Source organism: Aegilops tauschii, chromosome 2 (assembly GCF_002575655.3).
Source record: "Aegilops tauschii subsp. strangulata cultivar AL8/78 chromosome 2, Aet v6.0, whole genome shotgun sequence".
NCBI classification, from domain to species: Eukaryota; Viridiplantae; Streptophyta; class Magnoliopsida; order Poales; family Poaceae; genus Aegilops; species Aegilops tauschii.
This window is the reverse complement of record NC_053036.3, coordinates 61,753,809-61,780,280: the sequence shown is the minus strand read 5'-3', so window position 1 is coordinate 61,780,280 and position 26,472 is coordinate 61,753,809. Positions and strand designations below refer to the sequence as shown.

The following is a 26,472-nucleotide window of genomic DNA, read 5'->3' as shown; positions in this document are numbered from 1 at the left end:
CAAACCAAACTGGCGGAACACCCGATGTGGCAGGTGAAGCTCAACCGCCCAGTTGCATATCAGTGGGCACCGCATATGCCAGAGATCCCTATCCCTAGTGCACATCGGATTCAGCCTGAACTCCATAGGGTTACCAAAACTCTCTCCTTTTCCATACGGCTCCCATTCCACCTGCAAAATTGGATAGAATGCAAAATTGATATCGAGTTACGATACAAGCATGATAATCACTTATGCAATGTCGGTTCACCTGCTCGGGCGTGATCGCGTCCAGCTCGCTCTTGTACAACTTGTACATGACCGAGGGATCATCAGTCGTCTCATTTAACACATCCCACTTGTGAGCCCAAGTGGGGAGCCGTAGTGGGTCGTCTTTGTCGTCCCAATCCTCGTACTTCACGGTCTTCGGTCGTCCAACCGGCAAACGCTCCCAGCTCCATACGGAAAGTGCGAGCAGACAACCACCAATACCTCCAGTGTGCCTACAACAGGCTTCGTCCAACTGCACATAAAAGAGAACATGGTCAAATTTGCCGCAAGAGCGCATTGATAATGTATCAATGAAGTGAAAAGGAAACAACTTCATACCTGTCGATACAAGTAAGCCAGTGTCGCCGAACCCCGACTCCATTTGCTATCGAAGACGGTCAACGCCTTCAGCCACATCCATGGAGCATTCTTGCCTGTGCCATCAGCAAACATAGTCCTGGATATCACGTACCACATGTAGACACGAGCATATGTCTTCACCGTGTCCTCATTAGCATCCTCAGGGCAAGTACTGAAGTTCGATGATATCCATGTGAAAGTAGCGCCGGCTGTGACTCTTTCCTTCTTCTTGTCTTCTGCTTCTGGTTCCCGAGGCTCCGGAGGAACCATACCGATAAGGGCATGCATCTGCGTGCGCCACCCATTAGAATCGGTGTTCATACATAAAGGATTCCCATCGATAGGAAGACCGGTGATCATAGCAATATCCTGGAGCGTCACGGTCATCTCCCCGGTCCGAAGATGGAAAGTGTGTGTCTCCGGCCTCCAATGATCAATAAGCGCGGTGAGTGCTGCAGCATTGTTGGGTGGTGTCGACCGGCTGACCAACTGAATGAAAGGGAGAAGTCCTGCCTCCCTTACATGCGGTGTGTACCGCTCATCATAGCGCATCCATCCAAGGGTGACCCCGTGAGACCGAAGCTTCAGAGGTGCAAGCTCCTACAAACAAACAAATCATAACATTACATATGGGGCATTTGTGTTTGAAAAAAATACGAAATTCATAACACCGGCCACTTTCAGTATTACCGGCTGCTCCACCGACATAGCATACGACCGGTATTGTTTGTCCCAGTGATCATCGAGAAGCCAAACCATCCTAACAATTTCAACAAAGCATTCTTGTCAACACGATTATCTTTTCAATTCAAAAAAACTAAAGTAGGCCTACTAGATGCAACCATATCAATCTATGTATCCAACCATATCAAATCAAACAAAACTAATAAACTAGGGTTCCACAAATAACTAGGCCTACTTCATACAAATAACTTTTCCATAAACTAAGCCTACTTCATACAAATAACTTCATACAAATAACTTTTCCATAAACTAAACTAGGGTTCCACAAATCAAACAAACAAGGGTTGTAGTACATGCAAAGTTCTAATACATGCAAGATTCAAATCTAACCAAATCAAACAAGGATTCCCCAAATCTTCAAAATATCATATTTTCTATGGATAGAAAGAAGGGGATCGGAGGAGAGTACCTTCTAGGATGGATTGGTGAAGAAATGCACGGACCAAATCGTCAGATCTGAAGGATTTGGGAGAGGGGCTTGAGAGGGGGAGTGGAGAGGGCCGCCGCCCTGTTCTGTTCTGTAATTGGCAATGGGGTGGGTGGGGGAGGAGAGGGCTGGCGCGGCTGGATCTAAGTCACAGTGTTGCGCCCGACGGCTAGGCGCTGCACTTTACATGTGTGGCGCCTAGCTCGGAGGCGCTGCACTGCTGGGTGCGGGCCCAGGGGCTGCCACGGTGGACAGGAGTGCAACGTCGCCGCGCTAGGCGCTGCACAGTAGGGTGTGGCGCCGGCGTGGCGGGCGCTACACAAAAGGGTCAGGGGAGTGAAATAGTTTCGCACCCAGTTCATTCTGTGAAATGATTTCGTCCCAAGGTTAAAATTGTCAAATTTGCCTCATTCAATGGAGGCAGTGGTATTGTCCTCAGGGTTGGTAGCCTTTTTGTATTCACCAGAGTAGGCTTGTCCTGTCAAAGTTAGCACGGTGATGTCCAACCCTCCTTCATTGACAGCGGCTGTACTTTTGTCAGGGGAGAGCTGACCTCTTCTGCAGGATCCCATCTATCTCTGCAAGCTACACCTTTTGCTAAGCTCAGCTATCCGAACCTACGTGGCGTGCTTGGGCATCTGTCCATGCTGGGGCATTGGCCATGCCCTGAGAAAAACCAAGCTGGCGAGCACACTACAACCCCACTCGCGCAGTGATATGGAGAAAGGAGAGCCAGAGTTCGGCATCACCCTGGTGATTGGTTGGCAAGCGCGCACGCTAGAGCATGGCACCGTCTTGGCAATGCCTTGAGGACGAGTGAAAGCCACATACACAATCCGTGAAGACTGAAGACCATGCCATTCGTGTGCCTGCACGCACGAGCAACGGAGGAGGTGAGAAGTTGTAAATGAGTGCCCCAAGACAAGGCGGGGAGATGACAAGTGGCAACATCGTAAAATCGCACGGGAAAGGGTGTGTGTGCCTCAGTTCCGGATCGCTCATCTCGGATCCAACGGCTGGAATTCGAGACAATGGATATGCTTTAGCTTTACCCATGTTGGCAGTGACAACTCAAGCATATCCAATTCGCGGGAAATCCTCTTTTCCCCTTGTAAGGGGGACCCACCTGGCGCCGCGGCTGATCTGACCATAACCACCCACTGCAAGTGGGCCTCACCCAGGCCCTCAGCCCGCGTAGTTAGTTGACCGGACGCGGCGACCGCGCTGTCCCACCGTCGCCCCTCGCCTTTCCCCTCCTCCAGAGTCCAGACCCGCACACTTCGCTCCACCAACCGCGCTCACCCGCCCGCGGAGCGAAGCTCGCCGGGGCGTCGCCGGCACCGGTTGCCCGTCAGCGGAACCCGCGGACCACGGAAGGTGAGCTACCCGACCCCCGCCCCGCGTTTCGATCCTACCCCTTATCTGAATTACGGTTTACTGACGGACGCAGCGCTCGCGGGAAGCGAGAGAGCAGATAGATTAGAGCCCCGCGCTTCGGTTCCTCGATCTGGGTTTGTCCGCTGGACTGGCTCACTCTCTCGCTTCCCTCTCGTTCCGTAGTGTGGATCTCGTGGTTTCTGCTGGTGATGGCTTGGTCGCAGCGATTTCGATGTGGTCTAGCGGGGAAAGAGTAGCGTGCGGTTTTAATCTTGCTGTGTTAGTGGGGTGGAGTTCGATCTATATCGGGAATCCATTGCTCGTTGATTGGTTGTTGAGCAAAGGAATGTCGATGCTAGGCTGGTTCGAGGTGTTGAAGAACATAGCGTGGCTAGGATGCTAGAATTTGGAAGTACAATTTTGGTCTAAAGGCACACTCTCCTGCTTTCAGAAAGCACGTAGTATGCCTTTGTGCTCTAAGAATCTGGAAGTAACTTTCGAGAAATCCTGTCTCATTGCTAGATTGCAAAGCTTTAGGTTCCCTGTGCTAGGAGTTTAGTACACTATGCACACTGTTCAGGATGTTTGAGGGCGTGCAAGATGCTCGAACTGCTGATGATGCAGTGATGCAGCTTAGATTTCTGTAAATGATGAAGCCGCAGAGTCATCTGCTGGCTTCTTCCTTGCTGATTGCTGTGTGGGAGCTTCAAATGAGGCCAGTGAGAGGTGCTGACAGTCAGTGATGCGAACTGAGATCCTGCCAGTAGTCAACTGATTGTCCTTTAGTTTTGTCGATGTCGAGAGACAGTTTTCCTGCAACACATGGTTGCTTCTGGTGTCAGCGAAGGTTTAAATCCTAGCAAGATAAATATTCTTAGAACTGACTACAGTAACCGTTTGTACCATGTTCTTATAGATTCCCCTACAGAAGATATTGGTCGTTTGCACAGGGTATCCCTATCCAATACTTGTCCTGCAAATGTTGCTTTCCTTTTTAGATTTCTTCCAATACTAGATGAGACTGATGATTTATCTGTTCTGTGTCCGTTTTAGATTTCTGCTTCACGAGTCCAGGAAGAACAACACTGACATCAAGCAAGTCATATTCAGCAGGGAACAGCAGCATCGTTTTGATCTGCCTTTTCGCAGGATACTTGGGCAATTCATAGTGGAAACTTCAACTTGTTCAAGGCCTCTCTCTTCACACCAGTACATCATTTTACATCCTTGGAAATTGTGGAGCGAGCCTACTTGAGAATGCAATGTAGCAGGAGTCATTAGTTTCAGTAAGTTGGAGACTTGCCCTGGAGCTGCCATACTCGGCTGCATTGGCCTTTGATAGATGGTTTTTTCTCAGACATCCTCTCTGGCAGTAAAGCTTGCACAAGGACCCAAGCTCTTTACTACAAAGACAATTCTCCCCATGGATCCCCCGGGTGTTGTCTCCTCTGAAAATGCTGAATATGATTTTTCTGATGTTTTTGGTTCCAGTCCAGTCGAGACAGCAACAGAACTTTGTGTTGTTGATCCAGACAGCCCTGCAGCTCCCATTGAGTCCCCTGAGGAGGTTTATAATGATCCTGCGGTCATCTTCAAGCGGTCACATTCTCTTGTTGGCCCATCATCACTTGTTAGCTGCTCTTTGGGACTTGGCAAGCTCACTCTAAACATAGCAGATGGATCATCAGAACTTGTAGGCCACACTACAGAAGAAAAGGAACTTAACCTAGAGCAGTTCAGTGATGAAGAGTTTGGTGATGCCGTGACTGAGGATGAGGGTGTTGGGCTTGATGACTTTGAAATCTTGAAGCTTGTAGGCCAAGGGGCATTTGGCAAAGTCTTTCAGGTGAGAAAGAAGGGTACTTCAGAAATATATGCAATGAAAGTTATGAGGAAGGACAAGATACTGGAGAAAAACCATTCCGAGTACATGAAAGCTGAAAGAGACATACTGACAAAAGTTGACCATCCTTATGTAGTGCAGCTGAGGTACTCCTTTCAGGTAGGTCATTCGTATACATATTGTCATCTCTACGTTGGCATTCATATCTTGGTACAAATATTCAAACAGTTTGCCTGTGCAGACCAAATATCGACTTTACCTTGTCCTGGACTTTGTTAACGGGGGGCATCTATTCTTTCAGCTCTACAAGCAAGGATTATTTAGGTGCTGTTTCACTTGTTAGTAATTTTGTTTGCCAAAAGATAGCTGCACATGCCTTTAAACTAAACCCTTTCATATAACAGGGAGGAACTTGCACGAATCTACACAGCTGAGATTATATCTGCTGTAGCCCACCTCCATGCTAATGGGATTATGCATAGAGATCTTAAGCCCGAGAACATCCTATTGGATGCTGAAGGCCATGTAAGAATTCTTTGTTGCAGCCAACAATCCCGTTTTGTCTCCTCTTCGGTTATCTGACATCTGTTTGTTTGTGCCACTGTTATAGGCCATGCTAACTGACTTTGGCCTTGCGAAAGAATTCCGTGAGAACACCCGATCAAACTCGATGTGTGGCACTCTCGAGTATATGGCCCCTGAAATTATTCAGGGCCAGGGGCATGATAAGGCCGCAGATTGGTGGAGTGTAGGAATCCTCCTGTTTGAAATGCTGACGGGCAAGGTGAGTTGCATATTTGCATGGGATGTCAAGCTTATCATCCGAGAGGTTTTCTGTGCAGACGTTTAATGGCTTATAACTTCCTACTCTTTGCAGCCCCCGTTTGTCGGGAACAGAGACAAAGTTCAGCAGAAGATAGTGAAGGAGAAGTTGAAGCTTCCTCCGTTTTTGACTAGCGAAGCCCACTCGCTGCTGAAAGGAGTACGTTTTCCAGTTTGTTTGATTTCATTATTCTTACAGGAGTAACTCATAGTACCATGTAGAGGTCTTTCCAAACAAAACAAAAACAGCATGAGAGCAAATTGGCCGCTTAACTATTTAATCTGAAAAAATAACAATATTTCAGTTGCTGCATAAAGAAGCCGGCAAGCGGCTGGGAACCGGACCCGGCGGCAGCGACGAGATAAAGAGGCACAAGTGGTTCAAGCCGATCAACTGGAGGAAGCTGGACGCCCGGGAGATCCAGCCGAGCTTCCGGCCCGACGTGGCCGGCCTGACCTGCATCGCCAACTTCGACGTGTGCTGGACCAACACGCCCGTGCTGGACTCCCCGGCCGCCACCCCCGTCACTGCTGGCGGCGGGCAAGGCAACTTTGCGGGGTTCACCTATGTCAGGCCCGCGCCGTTCCTCCATGACCTGAAGCCGCCCTCAAGCTCTAGCTAGCTAGGCTGCAAGGTTCGCTCTAGTGCACCCGAAATGGGTGCGCGCAATTTTGATCTAGTTCATTCACTGAACTGCTGTGTTCTATGGCCTGTACGATGTATATCGATCCTTCTGCATCTGCTTTACTTGCGGCAATGAGAAGTTGGAAACAGAGAGCAACTACAATATCTGCAATTACAAATTGGCTGATAGTACTCCCTCCGTCCGGAATTACTTGTTGCAGAAATGGATGTATCTAGTAGATACATCCATTTATGTGACAAGTAAGTAATTCCGGATGGGGCATGTCCCCAGGATATGCTCAAGAGTTGCATTGCAGCCCTGTGACTGATGAATCTGAAACTCAGAAACAAGAAAGGAAAACCGTAGTGCAAAACTGGCTGCGGCCATGAGTCGGCTCTCAAGGTAGATCTACCTAGAGTTTTGACTAATAGTTACGGTTAAATTTAACGTATGCGTTAATTATATGGGGCTAATAGCAGTTTACATCATCAATAAATATTCTAGAGCTTACTGCTTGTCTAGTCTACTGCTCCTACTTATTTCCAACACTCTCTTTGTATCTCTCCCTTCGAAGTTCGAGGAGCAGGGGCAGCACCAAACACCAAGCAAAGCAGCAGATTCAGCAATCAGCAGGTACTACGCAGATACGCAGGTACTACGCAGATACGCAGATTCAGCAAAGCAGCTCTCCACTCCCTGGACAAATCGATTCAACAATCAGCAGGTAGTCGATAAATCTGCACCGAGCGCTTCTCTCTTTCTTTCTCAACCCCCTCTCTGAACTCTGATTTATGCAGCTGCCAAACAGCCAGAATAACCCACGGTTTCATGCAAGCTACTACTAAAAAAGAGATAATAACATACCCTGTCACAAAGGATCACAAAGGCAGCATTGGTTTTGCAGTCCGACAATGACACCGGCTACTACGATGACCACGGTGAAGCCAAGACCATGGACAAGCTCAACTCCACCTTCTGGCAGGGGGTCGGTCTGATCGGATGCGTGCAGTCAGTCGCGTGTCAAGAAGGTGGTGTTCGATCAGTTCACCGGGGGGACAAACCAGGTTGGGTTCCTGAAGCTGGCCCTTGGGCGAGCGGTGCTGCTGCAAGAGGTGACAGTCATAAACTGCAGCCGTTGGCTTCCAAGAGAATGTGGGTCTTGGACAAACCTTCTTTGGAGGTCTGTGGGGGCGCAGCAGGTCACATTTGGAGGTACAACAGAGCACCTGATCTTTCTAGCAAAGACCCATTTATTTCTTAAGGCAGTCCTGATGGAGCGTTCGTTAAGTAGCACTTAGCAGCTAGAGCATCATCGATCATTTGACTGTTTGAGTGACCTATTTATTTGTTAAGGCAGTACAGATGGAGCGTTCAGAGTAAATAGCATAAAACGAGTACTACTTTACAGGCTATGGTTTTAAAAAACTACCGGTTTTTAATTTTTTTCAGATAACTACCAAATGGGTGGTCGGCTGTTTCAAAAAACCCCAAATGCACGTTGTTTAAAAATTAAACATGTTAATGACAGGTCGGGCCCGCACCTAAACAACATGTCTCTTTGACTGTGTGTTTGACCGTTGACTGGCATGCCGGGCCCACAGGTCAGTGTATCTTTCATCGATTTTTTTACAGAATAACCCCTCCAAATATTTTTAAAAAGCAATCAGGTCCCTATAATAATTTTTTAAAAGCAATCGGGTCTTTGGAGTCGCTGTCGCCGCGCTGCCACGGCGCTCCGCCTGGGGTCAGCGCCGTGCCGCCTGGGGTCACCCCCGCCCGGCCATGGCGCCGCCACGGCGCTCCGCCTGGGGTCAGCGCCGTGCCGCCTGGGGTCACCCCCGCCCGGCCATGGCGCCGCATGGGGTCTCCGCCGCGCCGCCATGGCGCTCCGCCTGGTGTCGCCCCGCGCGCGCCGCCATGGGTCACCGCCGCCCGGCCATGGCGCCGCATGGGGTCTCCGCCGCGCCGCCATGGCGCTCCGCCTGGTGTCGCCCCGCGCGCGCCGCCATGGGTCACCGCCGCCCGGCCATGGCGCCGCATGGGGTCTCCGCCGCGCCGCCATGGCGCTCCGCCTGGTGTCGCCCCGCGCGCGCCGCCATGGGTCACCGCCGCCCGGCCATGGCGCCGCATGGGGTCTCCGCCGCGCCGCCATGGCGCTCCGCCTGGTGTCGCCCCGCGCGCGCCGCCATGGGTCGCCGCCTGGGGTCACTCTTTCTGCCACAGTGGTCCGCCTGCGGTCGCCGCCGCGCCACCATGGGGTGACACGCCTGGAGTTGCCGCCGCCTGTCCTGGAGCTGTTGCCCGCCAGGGGTCACTGCTTCGCATCTTCGGTAAGCGCCACCAGCACGAGGCGGACGCTGGTCCGGTGGTGGGCGTAGAGAGGTCGGGGGAAAAGGAGGTGGGCCGGAGGAATGGCCAGGGTTGAGCCCCAGTGATCGTCGGCGACGCGTGGGCGGGCGGCAGAGGGAGCAGTTCCCCCTCGATCTGACATGGCTGATATGTGGGCCACAGACCTCAGTTAACGGTCAAATAGCCGGTTTGTTTAGGGGTGGGCCCGGCCTGTCAGAAACCGGATCAATTCTAAATCGCACGGTCTTTAGGGTTTTTTGAAATAGCCGACCACCCATTTGGTAGTTATCTGAGAAAAATTAAAAACCGGTGGTTTTTTGAAACCCTAGCATAGTTTTATGCTATTTACTCGAGCGTTCATTACCGTTGTCGTTTGAATGACTCGTAGCTCTTTGTGAATGGCTTTTATTGTGGCTGTTGCCCACGTTGCTACCTGAATGGTAACAATTGTTTCTGCATTCAGTGTGATCTCCATGGCCTGTGGCTCTGGCTTCCACATGTTTATTAGAATTGGTCTTAACATGATTTTCATGTTTTGATTCTGCCCATGTTACAATTGGGCAAGATTTATGTTTAGTTAGTTTCACTGCTTTTTTTTTTTGAAAGTGGTTAGTTTCACTGCTTGATGCAGTGGTGTGTTGTATGTTCTGGAAAAACTGATGTGTGTTGTAACTCCAGAGAATTGCTCGACTAAAAGCTTTGTATCCCATTGGAACTGTCGGGCAGCACCTCTCTGCCCATGCTGGAGCTCACATTACATTTTCTGTTTAATTAATAGAAAATGTAAGTGATTGGAGTTGAACCCCTATTTCACTGTACCATGGACCCACCTGTCGTATTTGTAATTATCTTTTTTTTTTACTGGGAACTGTAGGGGAAACCCCCACAGCATATCAAAACTTTATTGATAAAGAGAGAGAATGTACAAGTAATAAGAGGGATTACAAGAGGTAATCAAACTAAACTAAGGGGAGAAAGAGAAGAAACAAGTTAAAATTACAGAAAATCGTATTTGTAATTATCATTCAACAACCAAATTTAGTAGAAAGCAAACCTTTCTTCAGATTAAATTTTGAAGCTGAAAGTCTAGAAGAATGAATATCTCAAACCAATCCAAGTGAACTGAAACTTCCGCAGATTAGTGATATATGTATTCTTCAATTTCTGAATTGTTTTCACTTTTTTTTTTCTGGAAACTTTGAACTTCCTAACCAAATCCAGTCAGATTTTGAAGTTGAAAGTTGAGAAGCATAAATTTCTCAAACCAATGATCCACGTGAGCTGAAACTTTCTCAGATTAGTCATATATGCATTCTTCATTTTCTGGGATTTTTTGTACTCCCTCCATTCCCTTATACTAGGCCACTTCGTTTTTCGTGTCAAAATTTGACTTGTATTTTTGGTCAACCAAAGATGGATTATATGTCATACAAAATATATCATCTGAAAGTTTTTTGAAATGTGCATCCAATGAAATACTTTTTGTGGCATATAGCTCACTTTTTGTTGGTAAAATTAATGGTCAAAGTTAGACATAAAAATATGAAGTGGCCTTGTATAAGGGAATGGAGGGAGTAATACGTCTGGGAACTTTGAAATTTCTGTTAAAATTCAGTCAAATTTTGAAGCTATGAATCTCTCAAACCAGTGGTTCCCGTTAGCTAAAAGTTTCCCAGATTAGTTATCTATCTGCGCTTCAATTTGTGGAATTGTTTCAAAATTATCTGGAGAATGAACCTTCATAACTCTTCCTACATAGAGTCCTATTGATACATCATACATGGATCTCTCAAAAGTTTCCCTGAACCATTTGGACAGCATTTAGACCATACTAGGGCTCAAATCAAAGCACATACAACGCATGGAGAATCAACCTCCAGAACTCTTCTTGCCTACTATTGACATAATAATATTTACCTCGACAGAAATATAAATAACATCAAATACTTGCTTTCATGCGTTTCTCGTTGTGAATTTCAGTACAGGTTGGAATACATGGCCCAAACAATGGCAGGTGAAGACAAGGGGATGAATCATGGAAAACTTAAGAGCCATAAAAAGAAACGGTACCTTCGTCTTGCAGGAATTCAAAAATTACCTAATAGGGTAGGGAAAGTCCTCCAGGGAGCCATGTTGAATAGGCAAAAACATGCTAGAAAAGCTGGATTATCATAATCTGTATGTCACCAGCACAAAGCATGACCTGAGCATTCTAAAACAGGATAGGTAAAATGGCATCTCTTTTAAGACATGATGCACATTCGAAACACACACTACCACTGTCATCGAGCTTGGCTCTGATTTGTGAAACAACGTACTGATATTCAAATAAACTAGCAATCTGATTCAACACAATTTAGCAGAACAGAGCAAATTGACTTTTAACAAAACATCTTGGCTTTTTACATTAATTCCAAATACCTCACTAATTTTTTTGAGGAACATAAGTACAGAGCCTTAATCAGCATACTACTTGCACAGAAAATAAACATCGATTATGCTCTCACCACCTTATGTAGCAGTCACACCATCAACACATACATACCATATTACAACCAAAAGCACCCTACTACATACATACCACGAGCCTATTTTCAAGTTGCAGCACAGCCTTAATAGGCACCATCTCCAACCCTCAACACATCAGCCTGACCTCCAGCATCCGCATCATCGGCAGTACTCTCATCGTGATGGCCATCTACGCGCCCTTCAGCTTACAGCGTCTCCGCGCCTTGTTCCATTACCTCCTCAATAACCGTCTAATTTGTCGAAATTATGCACAACAAACATTCAGATCTTCAGAAACTTGTTAGCTAAAAGGAATAAACATTGGGTCTTTATATTGGGTAACAAGTTGGAAAATTGCTTAGGAGGAAACAAATGAAGAAGCTAGCAGAATAGCTGAGATAAAATACTATTCCCTCCATCCCATAATATAGGAGCATCTTTTACACTAGTGTAGTGTTACGCTCTTATATTATGGAACGGAGGGAGTAGGTCTTAAACCAAACAACACAACATGATGCATGGAAAATCGTCTGGAACTCTTTTCCCCAATGTTCCAGTTAGCAGTATTGACCTCAAACACTCAATTCTGTTTTTTTAACATTGTAATTTGCAGTACAAGAGTAAATACATAGCAACACAAAGGCATACAATCATTTAGAAATGAATCACAGCAGAACTTAAAAGGTCATAAAAGAAATGGTGGCTTCTCGCTGCAGGACTTAATAAATTACCTAGTAGCGTACCAAGTTTCTAAGTCAAGTCAAGGAATAGAAACTAAGGTCTAGGTAGTGACAATCAAAAACCTACTTGCATTCAGCATGCGCCTTGAAGGATAGGCAACAAGTTCAAAACTTTTAACTATGTAAAAACATGGTTGCCCTGCATCTAATTTATCTTGACAGTCTTATTTCAAATCAAATAGTTCCCGAGCACATCAATTTTCGCTATTTGCATGGCAACACCCTTGAGAAATTAATCAAGCTCACCCCTTCAATTATCCTCACAATATACACAGGAGATGCATTAGTGGTAAAAATTGCTTGGGTGTTTATTTGCAACCATATATACCAGCTATGCCTACTTATATTTATGTGGAGTCAATATGATAAATGGATTTGTAGGTGTAAAGATGAACAAAACGCGACTTCTCTGTCTCATTATATCTATCAAAAGAGATAAATAAACTCCTGCTACCTGCAATGATTGTTTCCAAGTTGAAGCAATCCGGAGGTGAAAATAATTTTAGACTTGTATTCCTTCTCGATTAGCTTGACCACAACAACAATTTTTGCCAAAATGATCATCGTGATCTAGTGTTTTTTATGAATTCATGATGCCTCCAAAATTGTACTTGTCGTGTTCAACATCTTTTCTTGTGTCCTATTAAAGTAGCATTTAGGACAGACTAACAAACAAATCACAATAATGTTCCTAAGCCTGATCAGCTCTATCACAAGCACAAAAGAATTAACAACAATGAAACGTGTAAATGAGAATTAGTGAATATAGCCAACTATCAAGCATCAGACAAGCTATGTGAGAAGAGTGAAGTTCAAGCAACAGAGAGTTTACCATTTGATACTGTAGGTGATGACAACGATGGTGGATAGTTGCTATATGCGAAGCTTTGCGCTGTGGAAGCACACACTCTCTCAATCTGTAATGTTTTCATGTCCAACGTGCACAAGTCTGGGCATAATTCTTCGTCGAAGGATAGTCCCCAGTGATTCAAAAGCAAATGTGTCCCCATTGAATGTCTGAGCACATACCCAGATCCCGGTGAGGGCGGGATTACCTTATCCTTTTGCCATTGGCTGGAACTCCCATTATTGTTTCTCCAAATGGTATAAATGTGGCCACGTGGGCCGTATGTAAGGACGACCAGCCCGGGCCTGCCTTCTCCTGCCTCCACCATAGTTATATGTCTGTAACAAACTTTGGGTTCAGCTGGAGGTTCAGCAATGGAGAACTCCATCTTGCGGGTGTTGAGCACCAACATTTTTATTCCGTGCTTCGAATTTGGAAGCCAGTAAAAGCAGCCATACACGTATTGGCGCCGGCAGAAGAGTGTCGTCTCTGTCGATGATAGCAAGCCAGCTGACAAATCGGTCCAGGTAAGGGATCGAATGGCTTGCCAATGTCTGGTGCTAGAAGAGAAGACATAGGTGATGAGCTTATCTTCATAGTGCCCCACCCAGATCACTCTGAATGACGTCTCTTCAGCAGTTGTTGACTCATCGCCGCCTTCGGGAACAAGGAAAATCTCGCATGAACGTGGGCGTAGCCCCTCCACGCTAGCTGCAAGGTCGTCAGGGATTGAGGGAAGCATGAGGTACCTCCGGTGCAAAGGGTCGCACACCACCGTCTCTGTGAAAACGACTCCATGAGAATTTTCCAGGGGCATTCCGCGGAGGAGGACCCGGCCGTCGCGGACGTCCCAGACAACCCAGCGGTGAGCGGGGTCGGGGGCCGGAAGGAACGAGAAGGAGAAGTCGGCGGCGAGGGCGACGGCGGTGGCCGCAGATGCGGAGGGGTGAGGCCGCTCCGCGGGGTCGAAGCCGGTATGCGGACCGAGGAAGCCGAGGAGGGGCGGGGCGTGGAGCTTGCGGAACTGCCTGAGGAAGGAGCGGTCGGCGACGACGCGGCGGAAGGAGACGCAGGCGGCGGAGGCGCGGACGAGGTCGGTTGGGGTGGGCAGGCGAACGAAGATTTCAGCGAGCAGCTCGTCGGGGATCGGCAGCGAGGCCATATCCTGGGGGCCATGCCGCCGCGGAGGGGGACGGGGAGGGCACCGACGGCGGTGCTCCGGTGAGTTGCGGCCCATCCCGCCGCCGGTGGCGAGAAACCCTATTTTGGTTTAGCACGGGATTTGGGGAAGAGGAAGGGAGCGGCTAGAAACATGCTCCTAGAAAGACTGGAATTTGGACATTTTGATGGGCCTTTTGGCAAATGTACAAACTCCCCGCATCCTGTACGATGACCGTGAAACACATGCAAAATCTCTCTTTCTTTTTTTTAAATATAAATGCATGATGATTTTCAAAGGCGTTTTTTTACTGTATATCAAAGTAATCTTTATTAGTATAAGGTAATCACCATAATATCTTTTACAAGGGTATCAACATTTTCTACGGGTGGATCTTTTATGCACCCCACACTCATCTTACTTCTAACTAATTTGGTTAGATCATGAGCAGCACAATTAGTCTTTCTAGGAGCATGTTCAAAAATAATGTGCGAAAAATCACACGCAAAGTGATATATATCATCAAAAACTGCCGCTGATAACCATAAGGGCGATCTCCATTATTCATTGTCTCTATTACTTCGATGTTGTCGGAGTTCACCTTTATACGATTACACCCAATTATAGTTGCCAAAATAAGACCAAACCGTATTGTCAGTGCCTCGGTCATAAGCACATCTTCGCATCAATCGATTTTCCTATTTGAAATGCTAATGGGCAAGTTGAGTTGCATATTTGCATGGGATGTCAAGCTTATCGTCGGAGATTTATTTTATGCAAACGTGTCGTGGCTTATAGTTCCTACTCTTTGCAGCCCCTGTTTGTCGGGAGACAAAGTTTAGCAATGGACGGGAGACGCTCTTAACCAAGCCGCATCCTCCCTAATTAGGGTTTCTCTGCCTCCCGCCGGTCCGCCTCGTCTCCGGTGGCCTTAGGATCATGGGGCGCGGTGGATCCCGACTCTTGCCGGTGAAGGGCTCCGTTTTTAGATGTGTCTTAGTGATTTGTTAGGGTTCGTGCCTGCTTAGGAAGACGAGACAATGGCGGCTCCCTAAATATGGAAGAAGGTTCTCCCTCTCTAGCCCCCGTTCCGCTGGTGCATCTAGCATCGTCGGTGAGCGTGTGAAGGTGTGTCTCCGACGGATCTGTCCTTAGTGGATTTGCTCGGATATGTTCGTCGTTCGTGTGTCTTCAGGTTGGATCCTTCCGATCTACGTTACTCTTCATCGGCCGCGGTTACTGTTATAGTGCGATGGTCCTATTGGGTCTTAGCACGACAACTTTCCGACTGTCCACTACAACAGGTTTTGCCCGGCTACGGCAAGGAAGGGGCGATGACGGCGGCGCGACTTCGGCTCGTTTCAGTGCATGTAGTCGTCACTAAGTGGTCTATGGATTTGAATGCAATTTTTATTATTTCTGGTGTTCGTTGTACTCTTATGATTGAAGATGAATAGATTGGATTTTTTCGAAAAGAAAAAAGAAAAAAAGACAAAGTTCAGCAGATGATTGTGAAGAAGAAGTTGAAGCTTCCTCCGTTTTTGACTAGTGAAGCTCACTCGCTGCTGAAAAGGGCATGTTTTCCAGCTTGTTTTTGTCTGAAAAAAATAACAATATTTCAGTTGCTGCACAAAGAAGCCGGCAAGCGGCTGGGAACCGGACCCGGCGGCAGCGACGAGATAAAGAAGCACAAGTGGTTCAAGCCGATCAACTGGAGGAAGATGGACGCCCGGGAGATCCAGGCGAGCATCTGGCCTGACCTGCATCGCCAATTTCGACGTGTGCCGGAACAACACACCCGTGCTGGACTCCCCGGCGGCCACCCCCGTCACTGCCGGCGGCGGGCAAGGCAACTTCGCGGGGTTCACCTACGTCAGGCCCGCGCCGTTCCTCCGTGACCTGAAAGCCGCCCTCGAGCTCTAGTTCATTCACTGAACCACTGTGTTCTATGGTATATCGATTCTTCTGCATCTTGCATTACTTGCGGCAATGAGAAGCTATGGCCTGTATGATGTATATCGATTCTTCTGCATCTTGCATTACTTGCGGCAATGAGAAGTTGGAGACAGAAAGCAACTGCAATATCTGTCATTACAAATTGATTGATAGTACTACCATAACATGTCCCCAGGACATGCTCAACTCACGTCGTATGCAAAAGTAAAACTAGGAAAAACCATGATTCTGTTCGGGGTTGCATTGTAGCCCTGTGACTGATGAATCTGAAACTCAGAAACAAGAAAGGAAAACCATAGTGCAAAACTGGCTGCGGCAATGAGCCGGCTCTCAAGGTAGACCTATCTAGAGTTTTGACCAATGTTCAGGCACTAAGACGGACGACCAACCCGCACGACAAATCCGTTGGAATCTTTACATAGATGAAGTATGCTCACAAGATCAACCACTGAGTAGGGAGTGTTACGGTTAATTTTAACGTATGAGTTAATTTTGGGCTAATAGCAGTTTACATCATCAATAAATATTCTACAGCTTACTGCTTGTCTACTCTACTCCCTCAGTCCCATAATATAAGTACGTTTTTTCAAGCTAAAACAGTTTGAAAAACGTTCTTATATGGGACAGAGGGAGTAGTTTTTATTTCCAGCACTCTCTTTGTATCTCTCCCTTCTTGGAAGTTCCAGGAGTAGGGGCAGCACCAAACACGAAGCAAAGCAGCAGATTCAGCAATCAGCAGCTACTACGCAGCACTCCACTCCCTGGATAAATCCATTCAGCAATCAGCAGCTACTCGATAAATCTGCAGCAGATAGGCAGCACCACCACCACCGAGCGCTTCTCTCTTTCTTTCTCAACCTCCTATCTGAACCCTGATTCATGCAGCCGCCAAACAGCCAGAATAACCCGGTTTCATGCAAGCTACTAAAAAGGAGATAATAACATACCCTGTCACAAAGGATCACAAAGGTAGCATAGTGGCTAACAGGTCATAAGCTAAAAACAAGCTGATATCCACCAGACGTCATCTTTGATTCTCCGTCAAACAAAGTGTTGTCTTCATTGATTTTCCTCGTTAACAGTCGGGACTTGCTTCTTATCTACCCAATAAGTAGCAAGCATCCATGTTAATGAAATAACCCCAACTGTCTCTACCACATTGTCAATCCTCCTTGCACGGCTCAACCGGCCCCTGCAGGTAGCTCAGATGAGATTATATGCCAAACTGGAATGGAAGAAATAGATAAATAATTTACATATGTGCATGTGTTTGATAGTGTACCATCGTGAGTCATGTGGTCTTGGATTGACTTGTACAGCAAGATGCCGTAGTAGCCATATGTTACGCCAGTCACTAGCCATGACTTTCCTATCCGCCTTTGATATCACGTCATACAGCTCCTCTTTCTTCTGCTGGATCTCGCGCATAACGTCACGAGAAGGCTGGAAACACAAAGATGATTTATGATCAACTTTATATCATTAAGTAATTGCTGACTGTGATTGGTAATAACAAGAATATTATTGTCAGATGAGGTTCGATATCGATAAAGAACGCATATGATGCATTATAATATACAGATGCAGCCAATATATCTGTTTGGTTGCTAATTAAGAGCCCCTGTTCAATGGATTATTTGAAATAACTTCTTGCAAGCATTTCACCGATTCCTGGTTGAGCAAGTCGCCAGTGTGCTTAGGAAAGAGTAAATTATTGACTACTCCCTCCGTTCCGAAATACATGACGTTTTACGTCTGCACGTTGAAATCTCGTAACGCTACGAAATATTCGCGTTTTCCATTTTAACCCTCAACCGCATCGCTCTCAGTCTCTCTCTCAGTCTCCCTCGCCGTATCGCTCTCTGCTTCTCTCCCACCGCATCTCCCTCGCCCATGGCGCCGCCACATCTCCCTCGCCCGCGTCGCCGCGTATCTCCCTCGCCTGCGTAGCAGCCGCATCTCCCTCGCCTGCGTCGCTGCATCTCCCTTAACCGCGTCGCCGCTGCCCTCTTTCTCTCGCGTCGTCCCTGCTTCGTCGTCCCAAGATTCAGTTTTTACCGCCGGAGGAGCTGCTCGAGTAGGAGGAGCTGCGGGAAGAGGAACTGTGGCGGTGAGGAGCTGCCGGATCTGTGCGGCTGTGGGGAGCTGCCGGATCTATGCGGCTATGGGGAGCTGCTGCATCTGTGCGGCTGTGACGAGGAGCAGTAGGCGATGCCGAGCGCCGACGTGCCGAAGGAAAGGAGGATGGTGAGCAGCTGGACCCACGACGGCACCTCCGCCCGGCCCCCGCGCTTGAGCGCGTCGTACACCATTTGACGCCGAAGGATGCGGTCGAACACCACCTGCGGCAGCTTGTCGTCGCCACGGCTGCCGCCGTCCTCCTCCTTGCGCGCGGCCTCCATGAGCGACTCCTTGAGGAGCAGCTGCTGCGTCAGGTGGCGAGAGGATGGACATGGTGGCCCGGCTGTGCGTCCATGGATGATGACTCCTTGAGGTATTGCTCTATCTTCCTCTTACTGTCTCTTCTCCGTGAAAACTTAATGTCAGATGCTAGGAGTAGTGCTAGGAGTAGGGCTAGCAAATGGAGATTCTTGTGATCTTGTGTACTGCTAGGGGTAGTGCTAGGAAATGTTACGGATGCTAATGTCAGATGTGAGGCCTTAATGGCTTACCAAGCTCTCTGTAATCAACCAAGCAGCAGCAGCACTCCAACATTTCTTCAGAGGTTTACTGTCGATGGTCGATTGTTTTGCTTCAGTTGCCGTTCAATTCAGAGTTCCAATCCTCTGTTGTGCTTATAGGGCGACACTGACGGTGGTGCTTATGGTGCCCGACGCTGATGCCATGCTCGTGGTGCCCGATGCCTGCTGCTTCAGTCATTCATTCAGAGGAGTATCATATGCTGATGTGGAATTGCATGGTTTGGAGTCTTGTTTGGAGTTAAGCGAGGCTCTTTCTACTGTACTCCAACATCTGTGAGCTTAGTAGGGTTCACAGTAGGACTGATTTTACTACTCATCTTGCAATAGTACTGTTGTTTCCTCACCAACATATGTGCTACTGTAGTTTTGGTTAAATTTGCAATGAGCTAATGGAGTATTGTACTCCTCTTGCAGCAGTACTGTACTGTACTCATCTTACAGTACTTAGTGAGTACTCCAACAGTACTTACTGTTGTTTCTCTCCATTTTAACTGAAACTTTAATTTAAATTTTAAAATTAACTGAAGCTTTACTTCAAAACTGCAATTGTTGTGCTGTAGTTTCAGTATTGTTTTGGAGTAGTGGTTGCAAAATTTGGAATAGCAAACATATCCGGTATTTGGAGTACCTGAATAATCAGATTTGGAGTTTCTGATTTGCAGTCAGATTAGCTTGGAGCAGTAGCAGTGCTTGCTCTGCTCTTCTCTTCTCAAATAAAAAAAAAGTGAGTTCAAGATTTGGAGTAGTGTAGATCTTCTCTTCTCTTTTGACAGTTAATTTAAATTAACTCAAACCTTCCAGTTTCTTTAATTAAATTAACTAAAACCTTTTTGTATTAATTAAACTAATAGAAACCTTTTTATGTTAAATAAACTAATTAAACGAAACTAGAGAGAAACTAATTAAACCACACAGTAAAAAAAGAGAGTTAGAGATCTGAGGGCCTCCTCTACAATACAGTAGTAGCTTGCCATTTCATTCAGTCAACACAAAGTAAGAACCAATGATAGGATTTCATCATGCACAACTATACCTGGAGACTTGGAGTATACCTACTTTGGAGTACAAAGAACACACGACACTAGTTATATTTGTGCTTCCATTTATTTGGAGAGGCACCTGTTTGTTCACATATCAAATTTATTTGGAGTACTACATGAAATGCTAGGAGTAGTTCTTATGTGTACAGCAACCCCAAATTTAACTGAATTTAACATGTGTTAGAGCAACAAATTTATTTGGAGTACTACAGGAAATGCTAGGAGTAAATTTGTTGGTGCCTGCTTGCTGCCAGTATTTAATTGAATTTAACATGTCTTAGAGCAACTAAGCTACTCTCAGAGAGATTTTTCAGAGGACTGCTTGCTGCCATAAGTATCCCATAGTAATGCCCCATAGCTAGCGGTCCATGCGGCGGTCTGAAATTGTACTTGCTGAAATTTCTTGTTTGCACTGCTTGCTGAAATTTCTTGCTAGGAAATGCTAGGAGTAGATAGGAGTATTTCATACTGTACTTGTTCAAATTCTTGATTGCTTACAATTTCTTCAGGTTTTAGCAAGTTTTTAGTTAATTAAAAACTGAAAGCTTTTCTGTTAATTAGGGAGGATAGCAGTAGTATAGCACTGCAGCAGGAGTACTAAATTAGGAGTAGTATAGCACTGCAGCAGGAGTATTAAATTGAAACTTTTTCAGTTAATTAGGAGTAGCGAGCAAGCTGATTTCCAGTAGCAATTCCAGTACCAATTTCTGTAGGAGTATCTTCTTGCTCTCTTCTCTCTCCTTTGGAGAATTCACTGCACACAAACCGATGCAAACAAGCCGATGCAAACATATGGAGTAAAAAAATCCACTGCACACAAGCCTTTGCAACCATACTCAAATATGGATTATAATCATACTCCACATAAAGAATCACAAGGATGCAACAAGCATACTCCACAAGCCTCATCTCAGGTCTCATGACAACAAGCATCTCGGGTCTCTTGACAACAAGCATCTCGGGTCTCTTGGCAACAAGCATCTCAGGTCTCTTGACAACAAGCATCTCAGGTCTCTTGGCAACAAGCATCTCAGGTCTCTTGGCAACAAGCATCTCAGGTCTCTTGGCAACAAGCATCTCAGGTCTCTTGGCAACAAGCATCTCAGGTCTCTTGGCAACAAGCATCTCAGGTCTCTTGACAACAAGCATCTCAGGTCTCTTGGCAACAAGCATCTTAGGTCTCTTGACAACAAGCATCCTCAGGTCTCTTGGCAACAAGCATCTCAAGTCTCTTGGCAACAAGCATCTCAGGCCTCTTCCATTATTGAACCCTCTCCATTAGCCCTAAGTTGTGTAGGGCATTTGCGTAAACCTCTTGAGGGCACGACAGTCTTGGAGGTAGCTGCCCAAGACCCTCGAGCCTTTCCTTGTTCACATGTGGTATTTTATACCCATTGCCCCCTGCATGGTTCAGGATCTCAATCATGCACGTTTGCAGAGTTAGAAAAATTCTGTTGAGCTTGTAAACCTCATAGCCTTCAAATTCCTCCAAAACACCATTAATAAGGTCTTGTAGTGTTTTAGGACTCAGAAATCCGTCAGGGATTGCAGCGAGTTGAAAAACCCAAGGTCAAGCACATTCAAATCAGGACTGTTGGCAGGTTGTTGTATTATTCTGATGTCAAGTCTAGTTTTTGCGACAACCGCTAGAAATTCTGGGTCATTTGGCAAGATATGGGGCTTAGCATTATCCTGTTGAATGTAGATGGTCTGTCCAGCATCACTTTCAGGCCAAACTGCTTGTATCCCTGGCAAGACCTTCTCTATTAGGAACTCCCTCATCACTTTTCTGTCCACCTTTGTTGACTTTGTCTCTATTGTACCTCTGGGCCTGTTATCACTTCTCCTCTGAGCAGGAACTTCTTTCACGAATGGCCAGATACCGATTTTCCCAGAGAAGGTCACGTTTCCTTCACGATCCCACCTTGGCCTAGCAACGGCCGTCAAGAACATCACCTTGCCAATGCAGTTGCCATGTATAGGCCTCGTAGGAAACACTAGAGTTACTGTTCATTTTCACATGATAAAAAATATTAGTCCATGCTCAAATGATAAATTGATCAAGATCACATGATAAATTGATCAAATGATAAATGAGCTACTGTTCATTTTCAGAAACACTAGAGTTACTGTTCATTTTCATAAACTTGCTAAATGAGCTACTCTTACTGTTCATTTTCAGAAACTAGAGTTACATTTTCAGAAACTTGCTAAATGAGCTACTCTTACTGTTCCTTTTCAGAAACTAGAGTTACTGTTCATTTTCAGAAACTTGCTAAATGAGCTACTCTTACTAGTCAATGTCAAATTTTCTTGTGGTGATCTGATTTGGGAAAGGGGATCGGAGAGGTCTAATATTTTGGGGATTATTTCTAGGGTTCGTGGCATAGGCGATGCTCAATTGGGGAAGAAAGGCGGCGCCTCATGCAGTCATGCTAGGGTTGCAGCCGGGATACTGCTGAACCGAAGCGCCGCCTTCTCCTCAGGCTCAAAGCTGTTCGTCGGAGGGAAGATTTGTACATCTCACTCTCGTCTTGCATACTCCTGGTGTTCGTGATCCTTTGCTTCATGCTAGTTTGAGAATCATACCTCCAGCAATAATGCAATATTTTGTCTAGTCAAATTTCGTGCAAACACTTTGTGCAGTTTTAACTGAATGTACTCCCTCCGTTCCAAATTACTCGTTGTGGTTTTAGTTCAAATGAACTAAAACTACGGCGAGTAATTTGGAACGGAGGGAGTATATGTTAGGAGCAATCCGTGTGAACATTGAACAAATCGAGATTACTGCTGACTTATGGTTCAGGATGCCTGGTGTTCAGTGCAAGGACAATATGTTTGATGCCTGAACCTGAATCTGCGTTTGAGATCTGCCAAGACTTCCTCCCAGATATCCGATTTGTGAACCTATTTATTAAGATGCCCTCGTATGTACTCCTTCTCAGTTATCCTGCTTGCTAATTTCGCTAGCACAATGCATTTTTTGTCAATTGAAATTTGGCGCAAACACTCTGTCCAATTTCATCTAAATGTAAATTTCATCCAATTTCTGAGTTATCCTGCTTGCTGATTTTGCTATCACAATGCATTTTTTGTCAGTGCAAGGACGCGTTCTCTCAGCACGGCGATGTTACCCAAGGTAGTTATAATCAGTCTGTTCCAGCTTCTTGCTGTTGGATCTGTTGTTTGACTGAATCAATTTGGGATGTCCTCTGCTTTGACCGCTTGATGTGCCTGTCAGTGAAAGTGATATGCCATCCTGTGACAGGGAGGTCCAAAGGATATGGCTTTGTTAAGCTCTCTTCGGACAGCGAAGCAGCCGTAGCGTTGGAGAAGATGAGTGCCGACTGCCGAGGTAGATAAAATGTGCTTCGTTCATCTGTTGGTACAACATAATAAGCCAAGTTCTCACAGGATAATAGGGTGCTTGGTGTAATAAAATGTGCTTCACTCATCTGCTGCTGCTACAGATGAGTAAGGTGCTTACTGCAATATTTGTGTGATCACCGGTATATATTTGAAGTTCAGTCTTATGACCGGCAAATCCCAGAGGAAGACCTGACGTGATCAAGTGCTCCGTTAGCTAATACTCTTATTTTAAGACATGAAATTCATTCATTGGCCTTTTTTATCAACATTAGCCATGGTCTAGGAAACAATTTATGACCTGATCTTAGAACTTGAATATGGCATCAAGTCCCAGGGAATGTGTGGGTTTAGAAAATCAATTTTCACACACGTTTAATACCAAACTTTGTTGTTAAACATTGTTAATGCCAAATGGATTTTTTAATTGCTCAACACTTGCTAGCTACTCCATTATAGGGGTACAAATGAACTATTGATTGTTCATGGCGGGAGTACTGGAGCTCACCAACTGCATCTTGACTGGGATGGATGCCCTCTTCCTCTTCCATGTTCATATCATCTTGGAGTATGTCTTCTTCTTCGGCTGGAGTGCAGTTGAGATCAAAATCCATGCCTCTGCCCTGACTATGTCTATTTCCTTTTTCAGTTGCTGCCTGTTCTGAAGTTGGTGCAATGGAGCTTGGAGCTCCACCTGCTGGACCTGGAGCCTGTTCAGGTACTGCCACGGTATAAGTTCATGCAACATCAAGCACTATAGTACTCCAACATCATGCAATAGTACTCTTGTCATGAAAATGATGTTGCATGATGTTGTAAAAGTGATTCTGCCCCTGTAGTACTTCATCATGCAGCTGTACTCCAACATCATGTTATTTTGTTAATGATACTCCAACATCATGCAATTGTTTCAGTACTATTGATTTTTTGTTAATGATACTCCAACATCATTGGAGTACTGCACTTTTACTCCAATGCAGTGCTGATTTTTTGAATCCTCCCAACATCATGCAACATCATGCTCCAGTACTGAATTTTGTCATGCTAAATTTGCAACTGAATTGCCCCTTTTTGGACCTGTTGAACGACCAGGACCTGAAGTCAGCGGCGATCTGCAGTACCTGGCGGTGGAGCTGGCGAGGCCCTGGGAGGGTGGCGGCAATCTGCAGCAGGGCGCTGGCCTTGGGATGACGAGGTGGGGGATCTGCTGGCCCAGGAAGATGGGGAGGATGGAAGGGGATCTGTTGGGCGAGATGGGAGGCGATGGAGGTGGAGGTGGAGGATCTGGAGGTGGGGGGCGACGGAGGTGGGGCGATGGAGGTGGAGGATCCAGAGGTGGGGGGCAACGGAGGCGGGCGGATCTGGAAGACGACCTGGGTGAAGACGAGGAGAGAATTCAAAACTGAAGGGTAACCTGGTCATTTCGCTGCTTTTTCACCTGGTCGGAAAAAACCCCCAGCGTCAGGTATTTCGGAACGGAGGGAGTAGTATACAACGAAGTGGAGCAAGCAGAAGAGGGGATGGTTCAAGATAGCAAGAGAGCAGAGGCAAATTAAGAAGATTATGTGTTGCTATTAATTTCTACAGGGATGAGCAAAAGCCATCCTCAGATCAACCAGGAAGTAAGGTTGCTTAATTATATGCTTTGCAGTCCTCTTGCTACAAGTTAAGTGGTAGATGAAATAAAACATGCTACTCCGCTTAGATATATATGTTGCCTGCTAGCCAAAGATCAGGTTAAATAAGTATGATGCATTGATGCTACTTTGGGTAACTAATCTTTCTCTCTTCGTGTCTGATAGAAGACAGACCCAATTAGAACAAGTTTCTGTTTTGATTGCAAATAATAGTACGATTATCGCTCACTAGATCCTTGATGTCGTGAGGTATTTGTGCTGCGAAAAAGAGGTAAGAGATGACAATTTTGGTTTAAGATATCGCGCCTTGGTGTGCATGAGCCGTGGCACGAGCCGGCGCCGCTCCTTCGCGATCGCAGGTGAGGTGACCGCCGTCTGAGCTCGCTGGAACAGGGAGCCACCGAGCCTCCCCGCCGCGCATCGAACCGCTGCCATCGCCGCCGGCCTGCAAATAATTGGGGATTAGGTTAGGAGAAGTCTATCAGGAATCACCACCGCCGCGCACTCCTCCCATGCACTACCGGGTGTGGAAATTTCGGTAGATTTGGTGAGCGTACCTTGCGATTCTGGGCGTTCTTCTTCCTTAGGCTTAGGGTTCCTCTCGTTCGCTTTACGCCTCCGCCGACTCCAAACACAAGAAGCAGGGGTGTGCTGGAGGGTGGGGTGGTTTCTTGCGTTCTAGTAGTAGTTTTTCTTTTCAAGACACCCGGTTCTTTCTTTTTTAAACCTTTTTTTGTTAATAATAACCACCATTTTCTTTTCTTTTTGGCAGACAGTAACTACATTTTGGACTATCACACACAACAGGAAAACATATGCAGCCGAGAGGAAAAAGGGGACCCCTTAAAAAAAAGAGGAAAGAGAGGACTATATATCATGACTAAAAAAAAAGTTTCGTCACCGTGGTGACAGAAGGTAAAGAATATGTTTATACTGTCAAAAGGGGACTTTGTAGTGTCGACAGTCGTACGTGGTGCGCCCTCCAATCCCCGTGCTATGACATGGACAATTTGTGAACTGATGACATGGTCAATTGTTCATCTGACATGGAGCGCACCCCCTCCCATTTGTTGGTCTCCGCCACTGCTTCTGCATCGGTTATTGTGTTTTTGAATGTAGTTAATGATCAATTTCTCGGCCAAAACAATCTCCAACCTCATCTTGATTCGTGTCGTCTCAACTTCCATCTTCTCCATTCTTCTCTCAGGCACATCGTGTGTTGTGTCGATCATCTTTTTCTCTACCATTGCCGCTCCTTGGTGCTTCCACAACTCATCCCCACCCCATGCGCGACTCACATGATTGTGGAGTAACATGATAGCAATGATTCTCATGTTGTTTGATCGTACGATATATTAGTGATGAATACATCTCTAATGACATGCTTTCAATCCCAAATGACGATGATATCCATAAGGACATGCCCCCAACTCAAGTAGGATCATTGACGAGAGTTATACCAAACAACTTGAGCAACAAATGGTTCTTCTCCTACTGGAGTCTCCAGGTAATCTACATATGAATCGGATGTTGCTTTTTCTTTTGAGGGTAGAATGGGATGTTGCTTGATACATCAACTATGTGTATCCTTGGAGAAGGGTTATGGTAGGTATAAGGGCATCCCGATCTTATGATGTGAGGTGCTCTTTTGATTTAGGTGGAGTCGACTTTGATGATCCGACTACAACATGCAATGACATTGTGCCTATGCAGTCACTAA

At 46.2% G+C, this 26,472-nt stretch overlaps 2 protein-coding genes and 1 long non-coding RNA gene across 3 annotated transcripts; 2 read left to right on the top strand and 1 right to left on the bottom strand.

Moving 5' to 3' along the window:
• The first annotated feature begins 2,971 nt into the window (after positions 1-2,971).
• On the top strand, positions 2,972-6,626 carry LOC109771848 (serine/threonine-protein kinase AtPK2/AtPK19). The gene is made up of 7 exons (XM_020330541.4): positions 2,972-3,157; positions 4,211-5,159; positions 5,242-5,324; positions 5,405-5,525; positions 5,611-5,784; positions 5,878-5,982; positions 6,128-6,626. The coding sequence occupies exons 2-7, from the start codon at positions 4,500-4,502 to the stop codon at positions 6,443-6,445; spliced, it is 1,461 nt and encodes a 486-aa protein (XP_020186130.1). The 5' UTR covers positions 2,972-3,157; positions 4,211-4,499; the 3' UTR covers positions 6,446-6,626.
• A 393-nt stretch (positions 6,627-7,019) lies between these two features.
• LOC141041531 (uncharacterized) lies at positions 7,020-7,829 on the top strand. The gene is made up of 2 exons (XR_012201767.1): positions 7,020-7,172; positions 7,246-7,829. It is a non-coding gene; the product is annotated as an uncharacterized lncRNA (long non-coding RNA).
• A 3,347-nt stretch (positions 7,830-11,176) lies between these two features.
• On the bottom strand, positions 11,177-14,249 carry LOC109771847 (uncharacterized). Its single transcript, XM_020330540.4, has 2 exons — positions 12,878-14,249; positions 11,177-11,556 (listed from the first exon to the last, which is right to left on the bottom strand). Exons 1-2 carry the CDS (start codon positions 14,127-14,129, stop codon positions 11,546-11,548), a joined length of 1,263 nt encoding a protein of 420 aa, XP_020186129.1. The 5' UTR covers positions 14,130-14,249; the 3' UTR covers positions 11,177-11,545.
• Between the last annotated feature and the right edge of the window lie 12,223 nt (positions 14,250-26,472).